Here is a 25047-nt window from a genome sequence, read left to right on the forward strand (position 1 = left end):
GGATGTCCGTTGCTCTAAAATGGACGGTTTTGGTTTTTAAAAAGTTTACAATTAAATAAGTATAAATTGCACATTTAAATCCAAGACGTGTGGAGTAAAAATAGTTTATGTAAGTATATGAAGCGATTTAGACTAGATTTATACGACAGCGAATTTGCTTTCATACACGGAACTATACATAGCACCATTTAATGTGTCCACGGGACGTATTTTGAGGTTGTGCCTTAAAGCGTGACTTTTGAGTGTCGCCAAAATGACGCCGTTCATCAGGGCGAGTAAATGCTTTCGGTTGTGTAGAAATTCCGTATCAGACTAACTGCTAATTAAAACTGAAGCCTGCCTGTTTCTATTTGTTTTCATGTTGTGGTGAATCATAAGAAATGAGCTGACATTGCTCCGTCCAGTCCTGCTTCCACTGTTCTTCCAGTATGAGTGAAGCTTATGTCATCTTAAGGAAGGAGCTTGGAAGATAAGAAAAGATTAGAAATGTCTGGGAGAGCCTTGCAGACTTTTAGCAGAATGATTTGGGTAAGTGTCATGTTTCTAAAATATGTGCTGTCAGTATTCAATTCTATAAATTCCATGTTGACGTCCTGCCTGGGTTGTTGTTCCCAGGGGAGGTATTTGTTAACTGCTGGGCTGCAGGGCTGCAGGTGTAGACTGAGCTGTCATCTGAAGAGACACTACAGCTTTCTTCCAGGTATCTTGTTTTCATAATAACATATTTAAATTAACGTATTTGTAATTGATTTATTAGTCATGCAAAAGCAAACTAACTCTTCCAGTGTTGGCAAACAATTATTAAATGCAGTTTCAATGATATAGATGTTCAAGTTTTACAGATGATTGTGTACTTTTTTCAGAGGTGTTCACTTCATAAAATTCTCCATCCTTTTTTCTCCAAACTTACCTTTACTGATGTGGACCAGTATGCCTGTGGCTTGTTTAGATGTTCATATGAAAACTGCTGATGCTGACCAGAAGGTCATATAAGTGAAGATTTTGCTGCACAGCTTTGTGGGGTTTTTTGTTGTTGTTTTTTTTCTATTGCCTGTCTAACAAATCCTACGAACAGCCCTGTCTGAAAATTTTCTTGGTTTTCCAGATCTCAGTTTGACACCCACAACTCCTAATAACTTCCATTTTTTAATTGAATGATGATGTTTGTTTTTTTTCCCTGTTAAAAGGGTGTTTTCCTTGCCACTGTCGCCTTGGGGCTTGCTCTGGGGGTCTGGCATATGGGTTCTGTAAAGCGTCTTGAGACAATTTGACTTGTAGTTGGTGCTATATAAATAAAATTGAATTGAATTGAACAGAAGAATACTTACATAAAACATATGTTATTATTTTAGTAGACTTTACATGCCTTATTGGGCATCAATTATTTTAATTTTCTGAGTATTAGAGTAAAGGAGCTCAAGACTGCTGGTTGTTGGGAGTTGGAGTATTTACAAAGCTTTGAATGTGCACCATTTGGCCTTTCCTAGCTGTGACTGAGCAAACCAAACTTCGTGGGACCTGTTAAAAAAAAATTTCACTTTTTGTACAAAACAAATATAGCACACAGGTCTTGCTTAAAATATCAATATTGAAGTGTTTTATCTTTAACTTTTAGCTCTTTGGAAGATCAGTTAATCTTGTATTTATATGACTTATATAATTATTCACAGTAACAGAAATTTTCACCAGGCTTTTGCCAAAACTGTGAGCAGTTCACAAAGTATGGCTTTAAACTTGCAATATTCATTATTTGTTAATATTTGTGACATTTCGTTGGCTAAATGATTTAATCTTTAATCAGTACGACACTACATAACATTGTCAGCAATAGAGACTCCTACATAGCATCATTACTTCATTCAAATCATTTTTAAATTAACGTCATGTTCACTGTTACAGATGATGTCAAATCTCTGCGTGCTGTGGTCAACCCTGATATATCCAAGTAAGTAATTACTTTCTAAAACCAGATTATGATTTAGATGTTATTCTGGGATTTATGCTAACCTGTGGAATGCATCTGCAGGATCCGAAACATCGGCATTATGGCTCACATTGACGCTGGAAAGACGACAACCACAGAGAGGATGCTTTATTACTCTGGGTATACAAGGGCATTAGGAGGTGTGTGGGGAAATCAATGCATTAACACTGTTTATTACTTATAACGTACATGTTTGTTTATGAGTTTGTTCCTATCGCTGTTGCTTTCAGATGTAGATGACGGGGATACAGTCACAGATTTCATGGCTCAAGAGAGGGAGCGTGGCATCACCATCCAGTCAGCTGCAGTCACGTTTGATTGGAAAAGTCATAGAATAAACCTCATAGACACCCCAGGTAAAAAAAAAAAAAACTTTGTTGAATAAAACATCCCAGCAGAAATGAGAACCATCAGCTGCTGTAATAAGACTGCCTTTGTGGTTACAGGACATGTTGACTTCACCCTGGAGGTGGAGCGGGCACTTCGTGTTCTTGATGGGGCTGTTGCAGTGTTTGATGCATCTGCTGGTGTTGAGGTTAGCTCACTGTTCTCAAACTGCCTCTTTCTTCCTTTAAGAATTCATCATGTAATTGGGTACTTCTGTTGCCTTTAAAACACAAACAGGCTCAGACTCTGACCGTGTGGAGACAAGCAGAGAAGCACCACATCCCCTGTGTATGCTTCCTGAATAAGATGGATAAGCCTGCTGCAAAGTGAGTGAGCCAACACCTACCCTTTTACAGCAAGTTTTGTTGACTTTATTTTGCAAAATTAAAATAGAAACTGTCCTTCATTTTTTCCACAGCTTAAGCTTCTCCATTGAGAGCATAAAGCAGAAACTGAAAGCCAATCCAGTCCTGCTGCAGGTAGGAGTTTAAAAATAGCACAGTAAGGTCTATCTCTTGATGAAGGGTAACTATTCCATGTCATTAAAGTCCTTATTTTACAATGACTGTACTTAATTAACATTTAAACAGAAATGATTGATAAATGATTCACTATTGAGTATTCTACTTCAATTTTATTCTAGAAGCAAAACAGGAAGTCTGGATAGATGCCTGATACAGACATAATATAAGAAACAAAATTTAGAATTTGAAAACTAAAGTTACAGCCTTAGTCTATAAATTAAATTAAAAGCCTGGTTAAATGATGGTCTATAAAATGTTGAGCAACCTTGGTTTTTAATATCTACTGGCAATGTATTCCACAGTTTAGGAACGTAATAACAGAAGGCAGTCTCACTGGTACCTGTGTCAGACACACAGGAATATTAAAAGAAAGCAGTGGAGGGCGCTAGTGATCTGGTTGGAACATTAACTGAAAGAAAATCTCTGGGAGGGGCTGGCTTATTTAAAGCTTTACAAACAAGTGAAAGGACACCTAGAAGCTACAGGTGACCAAGTGTCTTAGGCAGTGGGGTAATATGATCCATTTTATTTGTTTTATTTAAAGGTGCGACATGCAACATTTTGAATATAAATGTTGCTTCAATAAAGCAGCAAACAACTATCTCTGTGTAAAACATATAGTGGAGTAATGGCATCCTTAGCAGAGAATGAAGTTATACTCTCCCTGTGTGTATTGTAATCTGAATGTCTCTATTCTATGTTTTGGTAGTGATGAAATGTAAACGAAGTTACAAATCAAGGCCAGAGTCTATGACTTAACCATGTTCAAATGTCTAAAAAGTTTCCTCCAAAAAAATCACCAAGAGAAGTCAACATTCGGAGGGCAGCAGGATTTATTTGTCGACAAAAAATCCAGGAGTCATTCTTAGCAGTGATAACACCCCAAAAAGTTGCTAATGCAATTATTTTACAATGCTGGCAGGGCCTATTGGTTGTGGCAAGTTTGTTTTTGTTTGCTCTCATGTACGCAGCCTTTTTGGCTGTAAATGAAAGCAAAAGAGGGGGGAAAGTATGGTCGACACACCTTGGTCTGAGATGAAGGTGCTCTAGTGACCTCCAGTGGTTCTGAATGAACCATTAAGACTCCTGAATGCAGCATTCTGAAATAACTGTAGTTTTCCTATGGACATCATAGTTTATCCAGTCAAAACAATATTACAATCGTGTAAACAGCAACATTCTGAGTTGCAGAAGGTCTGACCTTTGCAACATTTCTTAGATGAAAAAAAAAATGTTTTAGTTTAACTTTTTTAAAATGGAAAGTAAATGGAAAAATGTCTCGACTTTTGGTTCAGTGGAAAACTTAAAATCCATATTTATGAGCTGTTGTCAAAGCTGAGATGGAAATTGAGCTTTCATTTTTGAAATAGGTCTTCTTTTCTTCTATTTACGAGGGGAAAAAATTGCAGAGGCAGCTTTCTGCTCTGTGGTTATGAGGATTTATGGATGGGTGACCAGCTCCACTCTTAAACCTTTAGATGCAGTATTTCAGTCTGCCTTGAGATTCATCACAGGAGATAGTTACGGGACACACAATTGCCTACTATATCAAAAAAACTGGCTTGCCTGCTTTTACATAGAGGATCAATCAGCATTTGTTTTAATTTATCCATATAGCTTCTTTATAAAGCTCCCTCCCTCATCCCTCAGTCCTGCTCTCAGAATATTGGCAGCCACAGTACACACTTACTCACCCTGCAGGTGTCAAAAACTCATACAAAGTGAATAAGATCAGCTTTTTGTTACTGTGCCACAGATACAGGGAATGTGCTCCAGCTCAATGTACAGTTGACCTCCTTATGCCTATTGAGACACTTTCAAGCTGCTGTTATTTATAGCGAGTGTCACTGCTCTTCAATTTTTAATTGTTCTTACTCTTATTGTTGTATTTATTTGTTTCATTGTTAGTTACTACACGAAACAGTTTTGTTAAAACCTTGAAAATCAAAGTTTTCCCTTAATGTGCACTTTAAGATTTTAGATAAAAGAATGAATGAATGAATGAATGAGTGAATGCAGGTAAATAAAGCGGTATTTATTAGTTCACAAACAGGTATCTGTCTGATATTTCACTCTTGATTATAGCAACTCATGTAGCCATAAATTATTGACCTGAAGTACAACTGACAAGCGATTTGGGTAATCTCCCTTCTAGACTCCAACTCTCAATTTTTTTTTCTCCATTTTTAAACTTGCAATTTCCTGCCGGCAATGGCTCTGACTCATCACTTGAGACCATTTCACACAGCCCTCTTTTGAAGCCACAAAGCAGCTTTACACCACTTTTACATATGCAGTAGTGCTCTACAAGACCCATGAGCACTTAAGTGTTTAAAAGCAGTATGGTTTCCTTTTCATAGTGAACCAGTTTGTCTAAATATATATTTTATGTAGAATAACTTATAGGGACTTCACTGAAAAATCAACCTTACATATAAATTGTGCATAAAACATGCAATAAGATTATGTCCCCTTGTATTTTAAGTGTCTCATGAATCCTGTTTATTAGATTCCTGTCGGCAGCGGCAAGAACTTCACAGGTGTGGTCGACCTGCTGACCAACCAGAAGCTCATATGGAAGCTGAAGTCTATGAGAGATGATGGACGAGTGTTTGAAATCAAAGCTCTTGATCAATCTGATGATCCAGAACTACTGCAGGTGGTCGGTGAGGCCAGGACAGCTTTAATTGAGCAGGTACGTGTCATAACATTTATCGCAACAGTGAATACATTTACAATAACAGTGATAAGATGTTCCAGATGTTTTCCTCCAATTAGTATTTCTGTTTTGAATCGCAGGTCGCCGATCTGGATGATGAGTTTGCAGAATTGTTATTAACCAATTTTAGTGACAATTTTGATGCTGTTCCCTCCATCAAAGTAAGTATTGCATTCTATGGTACTGCAGTATAAACCTATAAAGGCCAGCAGCCCTTGTGAACACAGACTTACCTGCTTTGAATGTGTCCCCAGTTACAAGAGGCTATCCGTCGGGTGACTCTGGCCCGTAAAGGCGTCCCAGTACTCTGTGGAAGCTCTTTGAGAAACAAAGGAGTTCAGCCTCTTTTAGACGCCATCACAGCCTACCTGCCTGCTCCCAATGAACGACACCATGACCTGGTGTGAGTAAACCTATAACTAACTCAGACCAGAACTGCTAGGGCTTTGAGTTAAAGAACAAATACAGTTCAATAGAAGTATGTGTTAAGTGCTACATTGTTAAGTATCATCCTTGATTATATTTTACAGGGTTTTTCATGCAACAAGGAATGTATGTTGACTCCAAAGATACACTGCCCATCCAAAAAAAAATCTGCAGACTCTTAATATTTTGTTGGACTGCCTTTAGTTTTGAGTATGGCACTCATTCGCCGTGGCATCGTTTCAATAAACTTCTGCAAAGTCACAGCATTTATTTCTATCCAGAGTTGTTTTAATTTTCTACCAAGATCTTATATTGATGATGGGAGAGACGGACCGCTGTGCAAAGTCTTCTCCAGAACATCCCAAAGATTCTCAATGGGGCTGAGGTCTGGACTCTGTGGAGGCCAATCCATGTGTGAAAATGATGTCTCATGCTCCCTGATCCACTCATTCACAATGTGAACCCCATGAATCCTGGCATCGTCATCTTGGAACATTTCCGTGTCATCAGGGAAGAAAAACTCCATTGATGGAAAGACCTTCTGTTTTATGTATACTTAGGTAGTCAGCTGACCTCATTCTTTGGGGACATTGCTGTTGCTGAACCTAGACTGGACCAGCTGCAGCAACCCCAGATCATAACCCTATCCCCCATAGGCTTGTAGGCACTAGCCATGATGAGTCACTTCATCTTCCCCTCTTCTTATTGTGATGCCCCCATCACTTTGGAACAGGGTAAATCTGGACTCATCAGACCACATGACCGACCACATTTGTTCCTCCAAGATGGTGGTTCACCATTATCCTTCCAGGTTGTAATAATGTGTTGGCCATTTCTTAACCTGATTTTAGTAGTTTCAGAAATCTCCTTAGTTTTTTTATTTGCTTGATGCAGGCCAATAATTTGACCCTTCTGAGACAGATTAACATCCTTTCCATGACCACAGGATACGTCTTCTGACATGGTTGTTTAGGAAATGCGAAGCTCCTCACTGTATCAGCTAGGGTTTAATAAGTTGTTGCCAGTAATTATTCAATGGAAGGCTCTTACCTACTTGCTTAGTTAAACCCAGGTGGTGACTTTTTTTGGACAGGCAGTGTATTTTATCCAGGGCCAAAGGAAAATCCCCAACAGTAAATGATAATAAAATCTAAACATTTTGTCTATCAGAAACAGATTTCTGTAAAATAACTGAACACAGACTCATTGTGTTCCTTGTATGTGGATCGATCATGCTTACTGTCATGCATAGTCACCTCCCAAAGACTCATTCTAAACCAGGAAAAACGCTAGTTGTATTATTTTCAGTACTGTTTGTTTTTCATTTTCATTCTTTTTTTTCAATTGCATGCAAACTAAGTGGTGAAACAACCACAGTGATAAGGCACTGCCTGTAAAGGAGACCGTGTCAGTACTAACTTTTAATCTTAATTTTCTTAACCTGATGGACTGTAGCAGATGAAAGATTTGTTATTCATCTATTAATTTTTATCTGTTAACCACAATGTTTAATTTTAAAGAGAAAAATAGAGAAATCAAAGAAGACCAAAGTGGAAGATGAGCCATTTATCTCATCTTGGCTCCTATGGGTTGTTGTTTTTTTGTTGTTGTTGCAGACTTTGATTCCTCTGACATACTGTGTAATAGTGATTTATGATTTTGGATTTTTTCCAGTATGCTGATATTCTCCAACTCATTTTGGAGACCAGTTGCTGATGTATGCGCATATGTTTTTATCTAACCGCAGAGAAGATCAAGTCTCTGCTGTAGTGGAATTAACATCTTATTGTCATTACTCATTAGGATGAGTAATGACAGATGCAAAAAAGAGAAAAATACAATGCTTCTCAAATGTACACATTCATGGGAAAACAGAGGAAAACTACTTCAATGAACATGCAAAACATGTTATATTGCTTATAAATGCTTATTTTAAGCCAATGCTGATATTTTATTTTAAAGCCTTTATCCACTGATACCAATGATGGTGTTGATATCCTTATGCATCTCTACTGTGTGGTTAATGTTGCCATCTGTTAGTAGTTTTCCTTGTTATTTGGAATGCAGTATGTATAAATGCATCTGAAAATGAGCACAGAACTGGTTACTAAATATCTTCTTTGTTCAAGCAGGTAAATTGTCACCATTGATGCTAAATGAATGGAAGATGTATAATATCCGAGGAAAATTTTTAATTATGCTCTAGTCTTCCTTCAATGACTATGTCATGCAATTATGAAAATATGTTTCTCTACATGATTGATCTTTGTTGCCTGACCATAAACCCCGTTCATCATTTGTCATCCTGCAGGCGGTGGTATAAAGATGATTTATGTGCACTGGCTTTCAAGGTTCTGCATGACAAGCAGCGAGGTCCTCTGGTGTTCCTCAGGATCTACTCTGGCACTCTCAAACCGCAGACAGCCATCCACAACATCAATAGGAACAGCACGTATGTGTTTACATTTAATCTATGCAAAAATTATTAAAATTTTTCTCAGTCGCTTTGGTATATTTCTCGAATCATCCTCGAAACAGGAAGTGCATTTCTCAGAACAATTCCTACAACATAGCAAAACACCATGGATTACCTGCAAAAGCCAGTCTCTTGCTCAAAATCCTTAGTTCATCTCTCAAAAGTAAATATCTGTGTCCATGAACAAGTCCTTGTGTCTTTGTGTGTGGATAAGACAGTCAGATTGCTTAGTCATGTTGTCATTATAACAGTGTTCTCTGGAGGGATGTTCTGATGTAAACTATGGCTAAAGTTTTGATGACAATTATTGTAAATTGTAAGTTACACCTTAGTGAATGTGGGAGACTGATTGCAAGACACTGGACAAGATTCACATTTACGCTTTTACTGTTTGTATTGTAATTTGTCGACAGACCATGTCATTACAATACAGAAAGGACAAACAGCGCTGCATAGCACAAAGGAAAAAACAAAAGTAGAAATGTGAACATAGAACAATCTCCTTTGGGAAAACTGTACATGCAGTGCTGTAGGAATTACAGTGCAGTCTTCCTCCACCTCCTGACGTTTCTGTCTGTTGGGCCACAAATTCTCATCCACATCACAAATATCTTCTCTTGCATCTTTGAGCGATTTCAGAAAACCCTAACAATTCACACATTTCCCTTTGTAGAGAAATACAAGTCAAGAATCACCTGGGAGCAATTTGCCAAATATGCCAATTTGCCAAAAAAGTCTAATGGAAGTGTATAGAAATATCCTTGAGATATTATGACAACTTGTTCAACCATTTTGCATGTAAAGACTTATGCAATGAACTAATGCCTAAATGTTGTGGAGGGTGAGACTATTCAAACAGAGACCCATTATAATACATTTTGATCAACATGACATAAACAATTGATAATGTAGGAAGGTTGTTCAAAGAAATGAGAAACTGCTTTTTGATGTGCACAAGTGAAACAATGATACGAAGATTGAACAAGTAGTTTTGAAAATTTCAATTCTGATCTGAGAAATGCACCAAAGCCACTGAGAAAAACTGTAACGCTGCATGTTCACTTGAGTGTCCCAACCTATGCATTATGAGGATACAATACGTCAAACCTTTTATGTTTGTAGTGAGAGGATGAGCAGGCTGCTGGTGCCGTTTGCTGATCAGCATGTGGAAATCCCCTCGATGACAGCGGGAAACATCGCACTAACTGTAGGACTGAAGCAGGTAGATTGCAATACATCATACACTGCCTGTCCAAAAAAATAATCACCACTTGCATTTAATTAAGCAAATAGGTAACAGTCTTCCATTGGATAATTACTGCAATGATGAATATGTTTCAGCTGGCAACAACTTATTTAACCCTGGCTGATGCAGTGAGGAGCTTCTCATTTCTTTAACAACCATGTTGGAAGACATATCCTGTGGTCGTAGAAAGGATGTTAATCAGTTTCAGAAAGGTAAAATTATTGGCCTGCATCAGGCAAAGAAAACAACTAAGGAGATTGCTAAAACCACTAAAATCGAGTTAAGAATCGTCCAATGCATTATCAGACCTGAAGGATAGTGGTGAAACATCATCTTCAAGGAACAAATGTGGTCAGAACAAAATCAACAGCAGAACTCATGCTATGTTTAATACTGAAAGTAAGAGCATTTCCACGTGCACAATGCGAAGTGAAGTCAAGGGATTGGGACTGAACAGCTGTGTAGCTCTAAGAAAACCACTGATAAGTGAGGCTAATCAGAAAAAAAGGCTTCAGTTTGCTATGGAGCATAAAGATTGGACTCTGGAACAATGGAAGAAGGTCATGTGGTCTGATGAGTCCAGATTTACCCTGTTCCAAAGTGATGGGGGCATCGAGGTAAGAAGAGAGGCAGATGAAGTGATGCACTCATCATGTCTAGTGCCTACAAGCCTGTAAGGGTTAGGGTTATGGTCTGGGGTTGGTCAGGTTCAGCAACGTTATGTTTCCAAAGAATGAGGTCAGCTGACTACCTGAACATACTGAATGACTAGGTCTTTCCATCGATGGAGTTTTTCTTCCCTGATGGCACGGAAATGTTCCAAAATAACAATTCATGGGACTCACATTGTGAATGAGTGGATCAGGGAGCATGATCATCATTTCCACACATGGATTGGCCTCCACATAGTCCAGACCTCAGCCCCATTGAGAATCTTTGGGATGTTCTGGGGAAGAATTTGAGCAGCGGTCCGACTCTCCCATCATCAATGTAAGATCTTGGCAGAAAATTAAAGCAACTCTGGATAGAAATAAATGCTGTGACATTGCAGAAGCTTATCGAAATGATGCCCTGGCAAATATGTGTTGTTCTTAGAGCTAAAGGCGGTCCAATGAAATATTAGAGTGTGTGACTTTTTTTGGACGGGCAGCATATTATCAGTCTCTAACTTGAAGATTTTCCCCCTAAATAGTTCTTTATGTTTTCTGTCTTCACTTAAGACAGTCACTGGGGATACCATCGTTTCATCCAAGGCAGCAGCAGCAGCTGCAGCTCGCCGAGCTCAGAATGACAGTGGGGCGGAAAAGAAGGGAGGAGAACATGCCAACATCATCCTTTCAGGAGTGGAGGTCCCTGATCCAGTCTTCTTCTGCACCATAGAACCACCCAGCATGGCCAAACAGGCCGGTCAGTAGCAGGGATTGAATTTTTGCATGCAATAGGATTCAATCATGTGGTCACTCACACACAGTGATAGAAAGTAACCGATTCATACAAGTGCTGTACTTAAATATAGTTTTTGACATTTGTGATTTTCTTAAGCATTTCTATTTTATTCTACTTTATACTTCCATTCCACTACATTTCAGAGGAATATTGCAATTTCTACTATACCATATGCATTAAACATCTATAGTTACTTAAAAGGTTAAGATTTGACGCTTCCGAAAAAATAAAGTATTTTTTTTTAAAAAGCAACACGTTGAAGATTAAACCCATGCCTCTCAACCTTTTAGGCTTCTGATGTCTTGCAAATAATAGTGTGTATTTTGGCTCACATCGGCTCACTAGGTGTCTTTAAGTTGTTCCACCAAACATTTTTTTATGTTAAGATGATCTTTTATCTCATCGAAAATCAAATGTTGGAGAAAATGCCTAATACTGAAAACAGATCTGTTTATCGGTAGTAATTTTTTCCTCTTAAATTTTTCACATGACTAACTTTCAGATTTATCTGCTGTCCCTGCATATGAAACTGTACATTATGTAGTTCAAACTAGCTCCACCTGCAGCAGCTACAACAGTAACATGCTGCTGACACACTGATGCTTCGCTAGTAATAATCTTGTGGTGTCATATACAATAATATATTTCAATCAGAAGGACTAAACCAGTACTTTTACTTTATTTTCTCGCAAATCCTTGTGTACTTTTACTTAAGTAGGGTTTTAATGCAGACGTTTATTTGTAATGGAGAATTGTTACAATGCTGGATTGGTGCTTTTACTTAAGTAAAAGATCTAAATATTTGTGCCACCTCCACTCACACAGAAAACATTTTTTTCCTTGAAAGATCTTGAGAATGCACTTAACTGCCTCCAGAGAGAAGACCCCAGTCTTAAAGTCAGAGTTGACCCTGATTCTGGTCAGGTAATGCAATCCTCAACTTCCTTTCTTGAGAGTACCTCCTAGAATGAGTCAGCTAAATGTCTTTCACTCCCCCTCCTCAGACCATTCTGTGTGGAATGGGAGAGCTGCACATCGAGATCATCCATGACCGAATCAGACGAGAGTATGGCATCGAGACTCACCTTGGACCACTGCAGGTGGCTTACAGAGAGACGATTCTCAATGAGGTCTCAACTACAGGTGCAGATATTTTTCAGATGTGCACATTGGAATAAATTTTCTCAGCTACAGACTGTAGTCCAAATCTTTTGTCCTGTATGATGTAGATACACTGGACCGGACAGTAGGGGAGAGAAGACATGTAGTGACAGTGGAGCTGGCTGTCAGGCCTGTGGACATCACCTCTGTTGGTGGTTCATGTGAAATAACATTCACAGAAAAACTAGAGGGACAGCTTTTACCAGGAGTGAAAGAGGCCGTGGAGAATGGAGTACACAGCTCATACCTTCAAGGTAATACTGACTAAATTCATTTCTTCTCAGCCCAGAATAACTGAACTTTCGATATATTTATCTATCTGTGTTATAACTAAATAAACAACCTTTAAACTAGCGTTAAGGGGAGAAAAACATCCTTAGTTACTGTTTAACCCCCTGAAAGTCAGCTGACCTACTTTACCAAGAATGAGGGTGTAAAATGTATTTAATCACTGAGATTAAGATCTCTTTTTATAAGAGACCTGACCTATATACATCACAAGGCGATTCAGTCACTACACACACACACACACACACACACACACACACACACACACACACACACACACACACACACACACACACACACACACACACACACACACATATATAATTTATAAGAGAAACACTCTAAAATATCATCAAATACAGTTTCCCTGAAGTCCAAACAGGAGAAAGGTGGAAATTATATTGTTTCACTCTGTTTGATTTACATCCATCCATTATCTATACACCACTTAATCCTCATTAGGGTCGCTGGAATCTATCCAAGCTGACTTAGGGCGAAAGCAGGGGAGACCCTGGACAATTCACTATCAGAGGGCTACACATAGACAAACAAGCACACTCCCATTCACACCTACAGAAAATTTAGAATCACCAGTTACCCTCAATATTTTTGGACCCAGAAAGATCCCAGAACCAGACCAGGATGTAAACCGAGGATCTTCTAGCTGTGAGGCGACAGTGCTAACCACTGAGCAGCCTTGTTTGATTTAGTGTTCTGACTTATGAGTTAAGTTCTATAAATATGCTACAGCTAATGAGATTAGAGAAATATGTTTTCAGGCACTGTATAGAATTTAGGTATTGTGGGAGTAAAGCTGTAATATTTTTCTCATTCCAAACCATATTTCTTATGACATCTCACTGATAAATAGTTTTGCTACCGGTGCACCTTTCTCCACCCACCATTGTGACCTTTACAAACTTGTGGGTTGGTCCTCCCTTTACACCAGGTGACTCTAGCACTGTCTTTTACTCGTCTACAAGACCCTTTCATGGAAGACACTACAATACCTCTCCAACCTCCTACACCCCTCCTGTAACAACTACCACCTGAGGTCCAGTGATCTCATAACACTCTTTATCCCCAAGGTTCGCACTGTCTTTGGCCAGAAATCCTTTCGCTTTGCTGCAGCAATTGATTGGAATTCCCTCCAAAAATCTCTCAAACTGTCAGCTCTTCCATCACTTTACATGTTTAAGCCAAAGCTGCAGCAGACCCTAGCTGACCGCTGCATATGCTGACTGGTTTTCACTGAATTGCCAACATTAATCTAAGTTGTTTTTAATCTCTTTTTAAACACTTGTGTGTCCTTTTTTGTATATGTATTATTTGTTTGTTATCTTTCTTCCTGCTGTGGTCTTTTGCCGGGTCATCATTGTAAATGAGAAATTGTTCTCAACTGATTCTACCTGGTAAAATAAAGAATTTTTAAAAAGTTTTCAATGCTTGTGTCTTCCCTCAGGTCCTCTCCTAGGTTACCCTGTGCAGGGTATATCTACACTGATCCAGGATGTTACAATAGAGCCAGGAACATCTGCTGCCATGGTGTCAGCCTGTGTGTCTCGCTGCATGCTGAAGGTAAACAGTTCTCGGTTACTGCTGTAACTGTAAACGACAGCATTATCAACAGAAGAACCACAGCTCTGTTTGTTTGGATGCAGGCCCTGAGGCTGGCAGGAGGGCAGGTCCTGGAGCCAGTTATGTCACTGGAGGTGACAGTCGGAGAGGAACACCTCAGCTCGGTGCTGGGGGACTTAGCCCAAAGACGAGGAACAGTCAGGGACATCCAGAGTCGTCATGACAACAAGGTGCTGCTAGCAACCGTGCCCCTAGCTGAGATGATGGTGAGATAAAACTCAAGTAAAATATTTTCTTTTTGTTGTTTAAATTGCTGATCAGAAAATTATTTACTATTCAAATCTGCCTGTAAAGATTGTTACTCATAGCGCTCATGGTACATCTAAGTGATAAAATGACTGGACTCACTTGAGATTAGTGAAGATGTTTCATGCCCCTGAAATTCTTTAGTGCTGAATGTTGGAGAGTAACATGCACTTAAGCTGTTGGATTTTTAGCACTTTAAGAGTTGCTGAGGTCACATGTGAGTCACTTAGCCACCGGGCCATTATATGAGTAATCCAAGTCTGCTTAGTCGAGGTGTGAAAGGGTGTTAAACTGACAGGGCAAGAATATCAGAGCAGCACTATAAATGGCTGATAAGTGAACGTTGTAGACTACTTTGTATGTTTGGTTGTTTTGGTTTGATGAAGGTGGCTTATGTTGTGAACTATATGTTGTCTCTGCCCAAAATGTGTACACTTCTGGCCTCAAACTGTGTCGTTTGTTGTTCAGATGTAGATGGACGTGAGTTAGTCCTCACTATGTTGAAGTGCACTGCTCTGCTTATGTCTTCTTGACTTATGCCTCAGTTTTCTACATGGCTTGAAGTGCACAGGGTTGCGTTGTTTGTTAAAGATCCTTATGAGTTTTTTAAGTAGTAAAGCAACATAAGGAAAAACGGTATTGCTCAGGTGATTGTTTCCTCTCTGTCTGTTCTGCATATTTTTTGTTGTTTTGACCGAGGGCCAGTTTTGGTAACCGCACATTTTAAATGTTGTTCTGATGCAAGTCTGTGCTCATAACCAAATAGTTAACCTGGCCAAAGAACTCGGCGGAGTTATGCGAAGATCTGCATTGGTTTGTCTGTCCGTCTGTTGGCAACATTACTCAAAAATGGACAAACAGGATTGGATGAAATTTTCAGGTAAAGTCAGAAATGACAGAAGGACCAAGTGATTAGATTTTGACAGTGATGTGGCTTATAGTATGGATCCATGGACTTGTTAAAGATTTCCCTATCATTGCAAGATAGTGGCACAGAGTCACTGTAACTATGACTACAAGTGAACACTATGTCAACTGACGATCACAATTGCAATCCTACAACAAATTGACCGCTGTGGACCATGAATTGTTTAAAGATTTCATCTGTCAAAAATCCTATGACGACTGAGCAGCCTTAGTGGAGTACCGTGCTCTTGGAGTGCTTTTCTTGTTAATACTGATCTGGATATGGGGCCCGAGTTGGTCCTGACTTACCGTGATGTTGTAATCTACTGCATTGATATGTTCTGAGGGCTTCCTCTGGCCTGTTTTGTACCATGCACTTCCCAGACAAATGGCACAAAGCAGGATAACAAACTTCTCAACTTAGAACTCAGTCCACCTACATCTAAAGGACAAGGGGCACTTACTTGAGGGCGAGTGTTTTTGCCCAGGGAACACCAGCAGTTCAATAGCAAAATAAAAAGAAGCCATCATTGTCGAACTACAACAACCATCACTAAACAGAGGAGGTTGTCTGCGACACCACTTACCACTTACTTACAATGCAGGCCTAACATCCCTTTTTATATCTCGATTGACAGATGAGATGGTGAAAAGTCTTCGGTGAGCTCAAGATAGTTAAGTTGCCTTTGCATTAGCACTTGCTGTAGACACTTTATTCCAATCTTTCCTGCATAGGGCTACTCTACCATCCTCCGAACAGTAACATCTGGCAACGCCACCTTCTCCCTGGAGCTGGACGCCTATGAGGCCATGAACCCTCAGGAACAGAACACTCTCCTTAAAAGAATGGCTGGTCTGCTGTGATTCCTTTTGTTTCACCAACACCTGTTCAGCACCGGAGGCCTTCTGCAACTGAGACATGACTTCTCCAGGACTTACAGTATCCAACAGACATTACTACTGATAAGTAGCCTGGGTAAAATGGTACTTACAGTGTAAATATCCATTTCTAGTTATAGATGGCAGTATGAATCATGCCCCATTTTCTTAGTTGAATACAAAATAAAGATGCAACCAACTACGTCATACCCACTGTTCCCTCTAAGCTGCGCGCATGCGCAATTGCGCACTGCTGACACGGTCTCCGTGCACAGAAAATCTGCGCTGCGCACAAAAAAAAAAAATCCAACCTAAATTGTAAATAAATAAACACGTAACAATTCATTCTGTGCTATTTTTCAATGTGAGTCAGTGAGTGACTGGTGACTGACTGCTGCAGCCAATGATGCGATTCACATACGTATTTACCATAGACTGTATATAATGGTATTTACGCAGCTAATCAACGTCAGGCGTCCTTATGTGCAGCCACCGTTGTTCTCATAGATATGAATGAGTGGATAGGACACGCCCCTTTGAGCTGCGTGCTACAGCGAGGCTAAGCTAGTGGGGGGCAAAGTATCAGTGCATTCAGTTGATGTAGACGGCGTGGAAAGGGAAACAACAAGTATGCCGGCTCACTGTGCTGCATACAATTGCACACTATGTCGTACGACTGAGACAAGAAAACTTGGAATGACTTTTCATAGGTAAGAATAGTTTTTGGCTCTTTTTTCATTATGAAATCTTGTTGAGAGCTTCCAGTCTATGAGAGCTAACTAGTTAGCCACTAGTAAAACACTAAGGCGAGCTAGCAGCTTGACAACCAAATACCAGACGATTAATAGTAGCTGTAGTATAGTTGTACAAGCAGTAGTAGTAATACTAAAAGTACAAGCAGCAGTAGTAGTATAAACAGCTTTTAGAGTCGTAGAAGTAGCATCAGCATTTGTAATAATATTACAAGTTGTAGTAGCAGTGCCAGTATCAGCAGCAGTAGTTAGTGTAAGACCACTACTACTAGTAGTAGTCACATTGCTATTACTACCACCAATACTACCAATAGTAGTTATAAAGCCTAACTCATGTGTATCCAGATTACCATCTATGTTCTTCCTCCAAACCCATTTTATGATTGGGATTACAGGCAATTCTTTAGGACTGCTCTCAAATAATTTAAATGTTACTAAACAAGGTTATACTTATCAAATTTAATAGCTCTGGTCTCCAGTATATTGGCGAATTCGGTTCTTTGTACTTCATTTATTAGCATGATTTCTTTTTAATATGTTGTGTACAGACTTAATTACTTCTCTGTCTACTTTTCTTACTCCATGTAGGTTTCCCAGAGACTATGGGTTGAGGAGGAATTGGAAGTTTGTCGGCTTAGACCTGGTGTCATTCCATCAGTGTTTAACTTCCCGGCTCATCTTGGAAGAGTAAGTGCCAGAAAGACCACGACCAAGCAGCCTTGAGATCTTAGGCAGTGTCTCCCTGAGGTGGGTGTCAACAGTGTTCACAGTCAGGTCTGTGCCCGTCAAAAAACAAAACAGAAAAAAATCTAGATTATAAATCAACATGTAACCAAAGCACTCTGTGTATAACGCCATAGTGTAGGATGTAGTTCAGAAAATGTCAAAGTATAGTATACTTTACTCAAGAATAACACAGTATGGCCTGTAGTTCATAGTATAGCATGTCGGCAAAAAAACCTGTAGATTATTATGTGGTTCAAAAAGTGCAAAATGATAGGATGTTGCCTAAAATTGTCATGTATGATATGTGGTTCAAAAAATGTCATAGTGCAGTATATTGTCAAAATAGTATGTAATTCAAAAAAACATCAGAGTATAATATGTCATCTTCAAAAATTCCATAGAATAATAATTTCATTGCACAAGTAAAAGTATAGGAACTTTTAAAAGTGTTCGAATTCTTATATGTTGCTAAAAAAAACCCAAAAAAACTAAAACAAAAAAACTGGTGGTGGGACGCGATGAAAAAATTTTATCTAATTAATTACAGGCTTTGTAATTAATTAATCACAATTAATTGCAGTTTTGTCAAATAGCAATATTTGACACAATGAGTGAAGTTTTTCAATTCAAATAAAATTGTGGTTGACAGTTGAATCAATGAATAGACATATACGTGTTTATAATTTAAAATTTATTTTAAAAAAGGAAAATGGGACACAGAAAAAAGTGATTTTGATGACTTAAAGCCTGAATTTAGTTGTTTTTTCTACTGTATGGCACATAAAATCAGCATAAGTAGTTCAAGGAGCTTCAGAAAGTTGAAAATCCAGAGATTCATTCTGTTTTCATCTTTTCTGGGTCTGATAAATGGTGTAATTTTGATGGCTCTTTTTATAGGAATATCAACTTTTATTTATATAATTTTTTCATAAACAAAAAGTTTATAATTAAGTTATTAAAAGAGATATTTTTGTTGTTTAGGTTATTCCTCCTCCAAGGAGGCAGAGCCTCAACGGAGTAAAAACTTAAACCACAAAAATGTTTCATTTCTATTTATCTGCATTTTTCATCTGTCTGCTACATTCACAGATTACTGCAAATCTAAGTGCAATTATAGCGATTTTATTCAACATTTTAAGACTTTCTGTAAACTCACGCACTGTCTAGAAAAGTGGTCTATTATGGGATGGCTACACTGTTAGGCGTTAGCATGACTCTTAGCTAACGTTAGCTCTGGTGCTAACAGCAACATGTTTTACATTGAGGTGATACCGTCGGCTTGAAGTGACGCAGTGATCAGAAAACTCTTTGTTGTACAATTTACACACAACCAGGCTTTTATCCAAGCTGCCATCGGGATGATTTTTAAAAGGAAACTTTATGTCCAACAAGCTCAATCTGGTCTTCCTTCACTGTTCACCAGTGTGACTTCACTCAGTACTTCCTGTGCTTCTTCATGGCTACAAACAGACTTTAGGTTCATTAGCGCCACCTACTGGGCTGGAGTGTTCATCAGAGTTACCGGTGTGCCAGAAATGAGGGAACTGAGGAGGGTGCAACAAATTGCGTTATTATTTTTAATGCGTTATTTTCGCGGTAATTAATTAATCGAAATTAACGCATTAAGGCCCCAGCCCTAAAAAAAAGTCACAGTAATATGTCAATTAAAAAAGCCTATAGTATAGCGTGTCGCCCAACAAACATCATAGTATAGCATGTCGCTCTAAAAACGTCACAGTATAGCCTTTAGTCCACAGCTGTCAGTAGGTGAGGAGCAACACAAAAACAGTCCAAACGCTGGTTTCCAGAGGGTTAGACGAGTATTTATTTGAAAGAGTAAGTTTACAACAACACAACATGTGAGGGGGTTAAAAGCAAATGGGTGTTAGTCGAATAAAAATAAATAAACAGAACTAAAAGTGAACTTCATGTTGACATTGATGGGCATTCCAACCAGGCACAAAGTAAAAGATAATCAATATGAAAAAAAACTCTTCCTTTTCACCTCTTCAAGCCCAAAAACACACCGCAGTAGCACCCTAAACTAAAACTACCAATGGGTTTCCTGTTTTCCTTTGTGAACAATTCAAAGGTCCCTCTCTATCTCCCCACACATCCACCAACCACTGGAACACATCTCCAAAGTTCTGCCGGGCCAGCTCAGCTTCCCCTCAGAAGAAGTTCTGCCAGATGAAGGAGCCTTTTGAGAGGCAGCTGGCATCATGATTGGACTGTACTTTGGTCTGTTCCAGTCCAGCTTCAGCTCCAGAGACTGCAGGCGGGACGAGTCAGCGGAGGCCTGGTGGACGAAGGCATGAAGCTGAGTACAATCCAGAAAACAACAGAGGAGGAGTGCAGCAGCCCAGAGCCAGAACAAACAGAGTAGCATCATATGTCTCTTAGAAAACATCATAGTATAGCCTTTGGTATGAAAAAACACCATCATATACATCGTATATTGTACAAATAAGTCAAAGCAAAGAGACATACATTGTAGAATTGTAGTAATTGTGGGCTGACTGATTTACTGATTATCAGTATTTTATTTTTTACTGATTTATGGTAATAAATAAATTTAAAAATGGCGCTACTTTGGCTCTGAACCTTTATCTACCTGTGGTCGCTCTGTCTTCTGGAGTGATTTGATTGGTTATACGTCATGAATAAAACTCCTTTAACTTAACATCTGTAAACAAAACAAAAACGTATCAACAAAGTTTTCTGTTAGAGTTTGTGTTCTTCTAAGGTTAACTTCAAGATTTTAAATACTTTCATTTACTCCAAATGAATATCTACTCCAAATGTCTCACTAATAATCATTATCAGCCTTAAAAACCCACAAAACACCCCTCTATACTGGACCACACTTAGTACAGTCCGGTTCCCCCTTCTATAAATCTGCTTGGAATCTTCCACTTCCTGTTTGTCAAAGTGGCCTTCTACCTGGACAGGTTTTGTTGGAGCTCATGCAACAAACATTTTGGGTAACTGCACTTTAATATGGATGGATGACACTGAAGTAGAGTCTGTTTTAATGAGACTGAGTTAAGATGTGTAGCTCTGTCATTAAATAGGAAATTATTTCTCAGAATTCACAGAGAAAAGTCTGAAATGTTTGCTAGGTTAGCATCCCACATGTTCTTTGGCTCAGCTAAAGCTAACTCTCTCCAACTTCTGGATCTCTTGAGTTGCTTGTTGTTAAAATATCTTGCTGTAGGTGCTGAAGCTCAGAAAGTCTGAGATGTTTGTTCAAAATAAGCTCATTCTCAAGTCTGATCTGAACTGTCCTCTTTTGTTTGAACTTTCCCTAAACTTAGGAGTTAATGACAGAGCAGCACATCCAGACTCAGTCTCATTTATGTAGAGATTAAACTTCAGTGTCATTCATTGATGTTAAAGTGCAGTTTTTCAAATGTTTGTTGCACATGCTCCCGACCAAACCAGTCCAGGTGGAAGACGATGTGAAGAGAAAGCTCCAGAGGATGAATATCACACATTTACGTTGGAAATAAATGTCCTTTAATTAGACATTGTCATGCAAAAGTTGGATTTCCCTTTAATGATGTTCAAATCTTTGTTGAGTGTTTTGTTGGTATTGGTTTCTAAATGTTTTTTGACACTCGGCCCCAAAGATTAAAACCTTTTACGGCTCACAAGCTGCAACAATTCACACATTATCAACTATCTTTCTGATTAAACTAAGATAAAAAGTGAAAAACTGTCTGATTCCTGCATCATGAATGTAAATCTTTCTGGTTTTTATGACCGTAAACTGAATATATTTGGGCTTGACATTTTTTAAACCAAAACAAGAAATGAATTACTGGAGAAAATGACAGATTAATGGACAAAGAAAATGTGTTTTTCAACATGTATGGCTGAATTACTCCAACATTACAAGATACATACAATTTGAATTCAATTTTATTTATATAACGCCAATTACAGGTCAAATTGTCTCAAGACTTTATTTTTACATTTTTTTTGTCATATTTAAAATATGACAAAGTAAGAAATTTAAACCTCTTTACTAATCCAATTTATTATTTTGTTTTTAAGAGACTAATGGACAACTAAAATAAGTTTCTCCACTAAAACTAATAAACATGAGGTCAAATAGAAGGAACAGTTTTAAATACTGCAGTCCCACGATGACAAGAATAAAGTTTGTCAACAAAAAGAAAATCTGCTGGTGGATTCCATTAAAGTCCTAATAAATGATAATAAAGTGTGATACTAAAGGTTTGGGGTGCTAAAGATCTAAAGATATCAAGTTGAGCATCTGGATGGAGGTTGATAAAAGTTGACCTTCTTTCATTTCTCTGGAGCGACTCCATGGATCTTATGGATGCTGGTTAAAGACCTGCTCTTCTAGTGGTCTTCCTGCTAGTCGCTGTAAAAAGTCAGTCCATCCTGGCTGACTTCAACACCTCTTCATGACAACTTGTTCTGCCTCCGACCTGGTGGAAACTCCAGAAACTCAGGAAAACCCATGGAGACTCGAAGAACTCGTGGAGACTCGAAGAACTTGTCGGGCGGGGGAAGGTGTGGTGGGTGGTGGGGGGGAGGTGGGGGAGTAGAGGGGGGAGGCCGCCACCCACCTCCCCGCCTACTCTCCGCCCTGACTCCACCCAGGCTCCGCCTTGGCTCCACCCATGTGGTCACTTCAGAAACTACGATGCCAAAGGGACGACGAAATCATTTCTTTTCATCTGATCTGTAGCTCAGTGAGTTAAGGATTTACCTGTGGAGCTGCAGGTCGCTGGTTCAAGACCAGACCCTTCTTAAATTTTCTCAAAATCCTAACGAAGACAAAGAAAGAAAAAGGCCAGTGGTGGGTCTTGAACCTGCGACCTTCCGCTTGGTAGTCCTCTTCTTATCCCCCTGAGCTACTCACTCAGATACAAATTCTTCTCGTTTTTGCGCATTTATCATCTATTTTTTGTCGTTTTCGAGTTTTTTTTTAACTCGAGTCTCGACTTGACCGTTTTTCTCAGGAGGCTGGACTTCAGCGTTTGTGCTGGAGGGTTGAACCCTCAGTTCCAAGACTTTCCAAAGCCTCCACACCTCCCGAGTCCTCAGGACCTGAGCTTTCAGACAGTCTGAGGGCTGAAATTTTCTAAGTCCCACAGTAGATCTCTGTTAGATTGAACTTTCAGACAGTCCAAGGACTGATATCTTCTACGTTCCTGAGTAGTTCTCTGTTAGTTTGAACCTTCAGACAGTCTGAGGACTGAAGTTTTAAAAGTTTCTCAGTACTTCTCTGTTAGTTTGAACCTTCAGACAGTCTGAGGACTGAAATTTTAAAAGTTTCTCAGTATTTCTCTGTTAGTTTGAACTGTCTGGTTAACAGAAGCCTTAAAACTTGTGACCATGAGTCTTGATTTCACATTTAGACCATCCATCTGAGTTCTTCTCAGACCTTCACCTGTGGGTTTTTTAGAAATCCTCAGCAAACTTTGATTCTCCTCACTGAACAGTAAAGTTTGTGGAGATCAGAAGGTAACAGTTTGATAAATGCCTTCAACTACTAGTAGACTTTATATGGAAAGCAGTTTTCTGAAATGAGTTTTTAGTAAATCTGTCCACAATAAAACCAAGAACATAGAAACAGCAAATGTTTGAAGAAACAACTTGATGTTTTCATTTCAGACTAAAAAACGCTTTGACATTTATCTGTTTTTGCTCTTTTGGATCGTTTTATTGTCTCTTCTATTTAATTTGATCTTCTAAAGTCTAACTGGTGTCTTTTCAAATGGTTTGTCTTTAGTTTGGTTCTTCTTAAATGTTTAGTTTTGCTCTTTTCTCACCTTTTATTCTTTTCTAATGTCTGATTTGATTTCCAAATGTTCTGTCTTTTTAATGTTTGTTTTTTCAAATGTTTTATCGGCTTGTTTGAGTTTTTTTTTCCTTTCCCAATATTTAATGTTTCGATTAAATCTTTAAGGTTTTTCTTTTTTAATGTTTGTTTGTAATGTTGTTTAATGTTTAATTTTCTTTTTAAATGCTTCATTGTATTTTCTGTTTAATTCCTATTTGAAGTTTTATTGTCTTTAAGATGTAATTTTCTAATTAAACATTTAATTTTTTAATTAAATGTTTTGTCTTTTTAAAGGTTTAATAATCTAATTAAATGTTTTGCATTTTTTAAAATGTTTAATATTCTTCTTGTTTAATTGTATTTTTTAAATGTTTATGGAAAATATTTTGTAATTTTTAATATTTGTATTTTAAACATTTTGTTTAATTTCATAATGACATGTGTTGTATCTTGTTGAATTATCTAATTCAATATTTTGTCTGTTTAATAGAGTTAAACATTAAATTATATTAAATTATATTAAACAGACAAAATATTGAATTAGATAATTCAACAAGATACAATACATGTCATTATGAAATTAAACAAAATTTTTAAAATACAAATATTAAAAATTACAGATAAAATATTTTCAACAATTAAACATTTAAAAAATACAATTAAACAAGAAGAATATTAAACATCTAAAAAAATGCAAAACATTTAGATTATTAAACCTTTAAAAAGACAAAATATTTAATAAAATAATTAAATGTTTAATGAGAAAATTACATCTTAAATTTCTTGAATTTTTTTAATAATAAAACTTTTTAAAAGTTTTATTGTATCATTTTTTTTCCTTTAATTTAATTGCTTTTTGTTATGTAGTTTATTTCTTTAATCTTCTTTTTCTATCAAGATTTTAACCCCAACCTTAAAAATGAAATAAACCCTTAAATCACAATGAAAATACTTCTGTTGTCACAATCATGAGTTAGTCAATTATTCAGTTTATCAATTCAACTTTATTTGTTTAGCACCTTTTACAAAGATGACAAAACTAAACAAGCAAAGAGAAAAAAAACTATGCTAAAACTATGATTAAAACTCAAAAACATAAAAAAAAAAAAAAAAAAAAAAAAGATTTAACATGGGAATAAAATATGTTGTGTCCAGGGGATGGAGGGAGTTTATTGAAGTCTTCTTGGGCTCACATGGGAAATCATTTAATATATAAACTTGATATTCAGTCTAAGGAAACTGCAGAGCGACAGAAGAACCAACAATATCTCCTGTTTTCTCCTTTAATGAGTCGACTCTTCTTGTGCTTTCAGACCAAAGAACTACAGACTCTTCACAACCTGCTCAAACTCTTGGTACAGGACCTCACCACACGGGTCAAGAAGGTTTCCTTCTCCTCATTTCTACTCTGAAGCTCACCTT

The 25047-nt window shown here is 38.0% G+C and overlaps 1 protein-coding gene across 1 annotated transcript; it reads left to right on the forward strand.

Annotated features, from left to right (window-relative positions):
- Window positions 1-219: 219 nt before the first annotated feature.
- Window positions 220-16671, forward strand: gfm2 (GTP dependent ribosome recycling factor mitochondrial 2). The gene is made up of 20 exons (XM_023276714.3): window positions 220-528; window positions 616-700; window positions 1900-1945; window positions 2027-2124; window positions 2215-2340; window positions 2431-2519; window positions 2609-2697; window positions 2790-2850; window positions 5405-5590; window positions 5695-5775; window positions 5869-6017; window positions 8352-8492; window positions 9639-9738; window positions 10983-11169; window positions 12056-12132; window positions 12213-12351; window positions 12438-12623; window positions 14120-14235; window positions 14319-14501; window positions 16183-16671. Exons 1-20 carry the CDS (start codon window positions 487-489, stop codon window positions 16309-16311), a joined length of 2310 nt encoding a protein of 769 aa, XP_023132482.2. The 5' UTR covers window positions 220-486; the 3' UTR covers window positions 16312-16671.
- Window positions 16672-25047: the final 8376 nt, after the last annotated feature.

The sequence above is a fragment of the Amphiprion ocellaris genome, chromosome 17 (assembly GCF_022539595.1).
Source record: "Amphiprion ocellaris isolate individual 3 ecotype Okinawa chromosome 17, ASM2253959v1, whole genome shotgun sequence".
Lineage (NCBI taxonomy): Eukaryota > Metazoa > Chordata > Actinopteri > Pomacentridae > Amphiprion > Amphiprion ocellaris.

Coding starts and splice junctions, on each gene's coding strand:
- gfm2 (XM_023276714.3), top strand. CDS start 487: ATGTCTGGGAGAGCCTTGCAGACTTTTAGCAGAATGATTTGG. Junction 701..1,899: donor ACACTACAGCTTTCTTCCAG/GTATCTTGTTTT, acceptor TCACTGTTACAG/ATGATGTCAAATCTCTGCGT. Junction 5,591..5,694: donor GGACAGCTTTAATTGAGCAG/GTACGTGTCATA, acceptor TTTGAATCGCAG/GTCGCCGATCTGGATGATGA.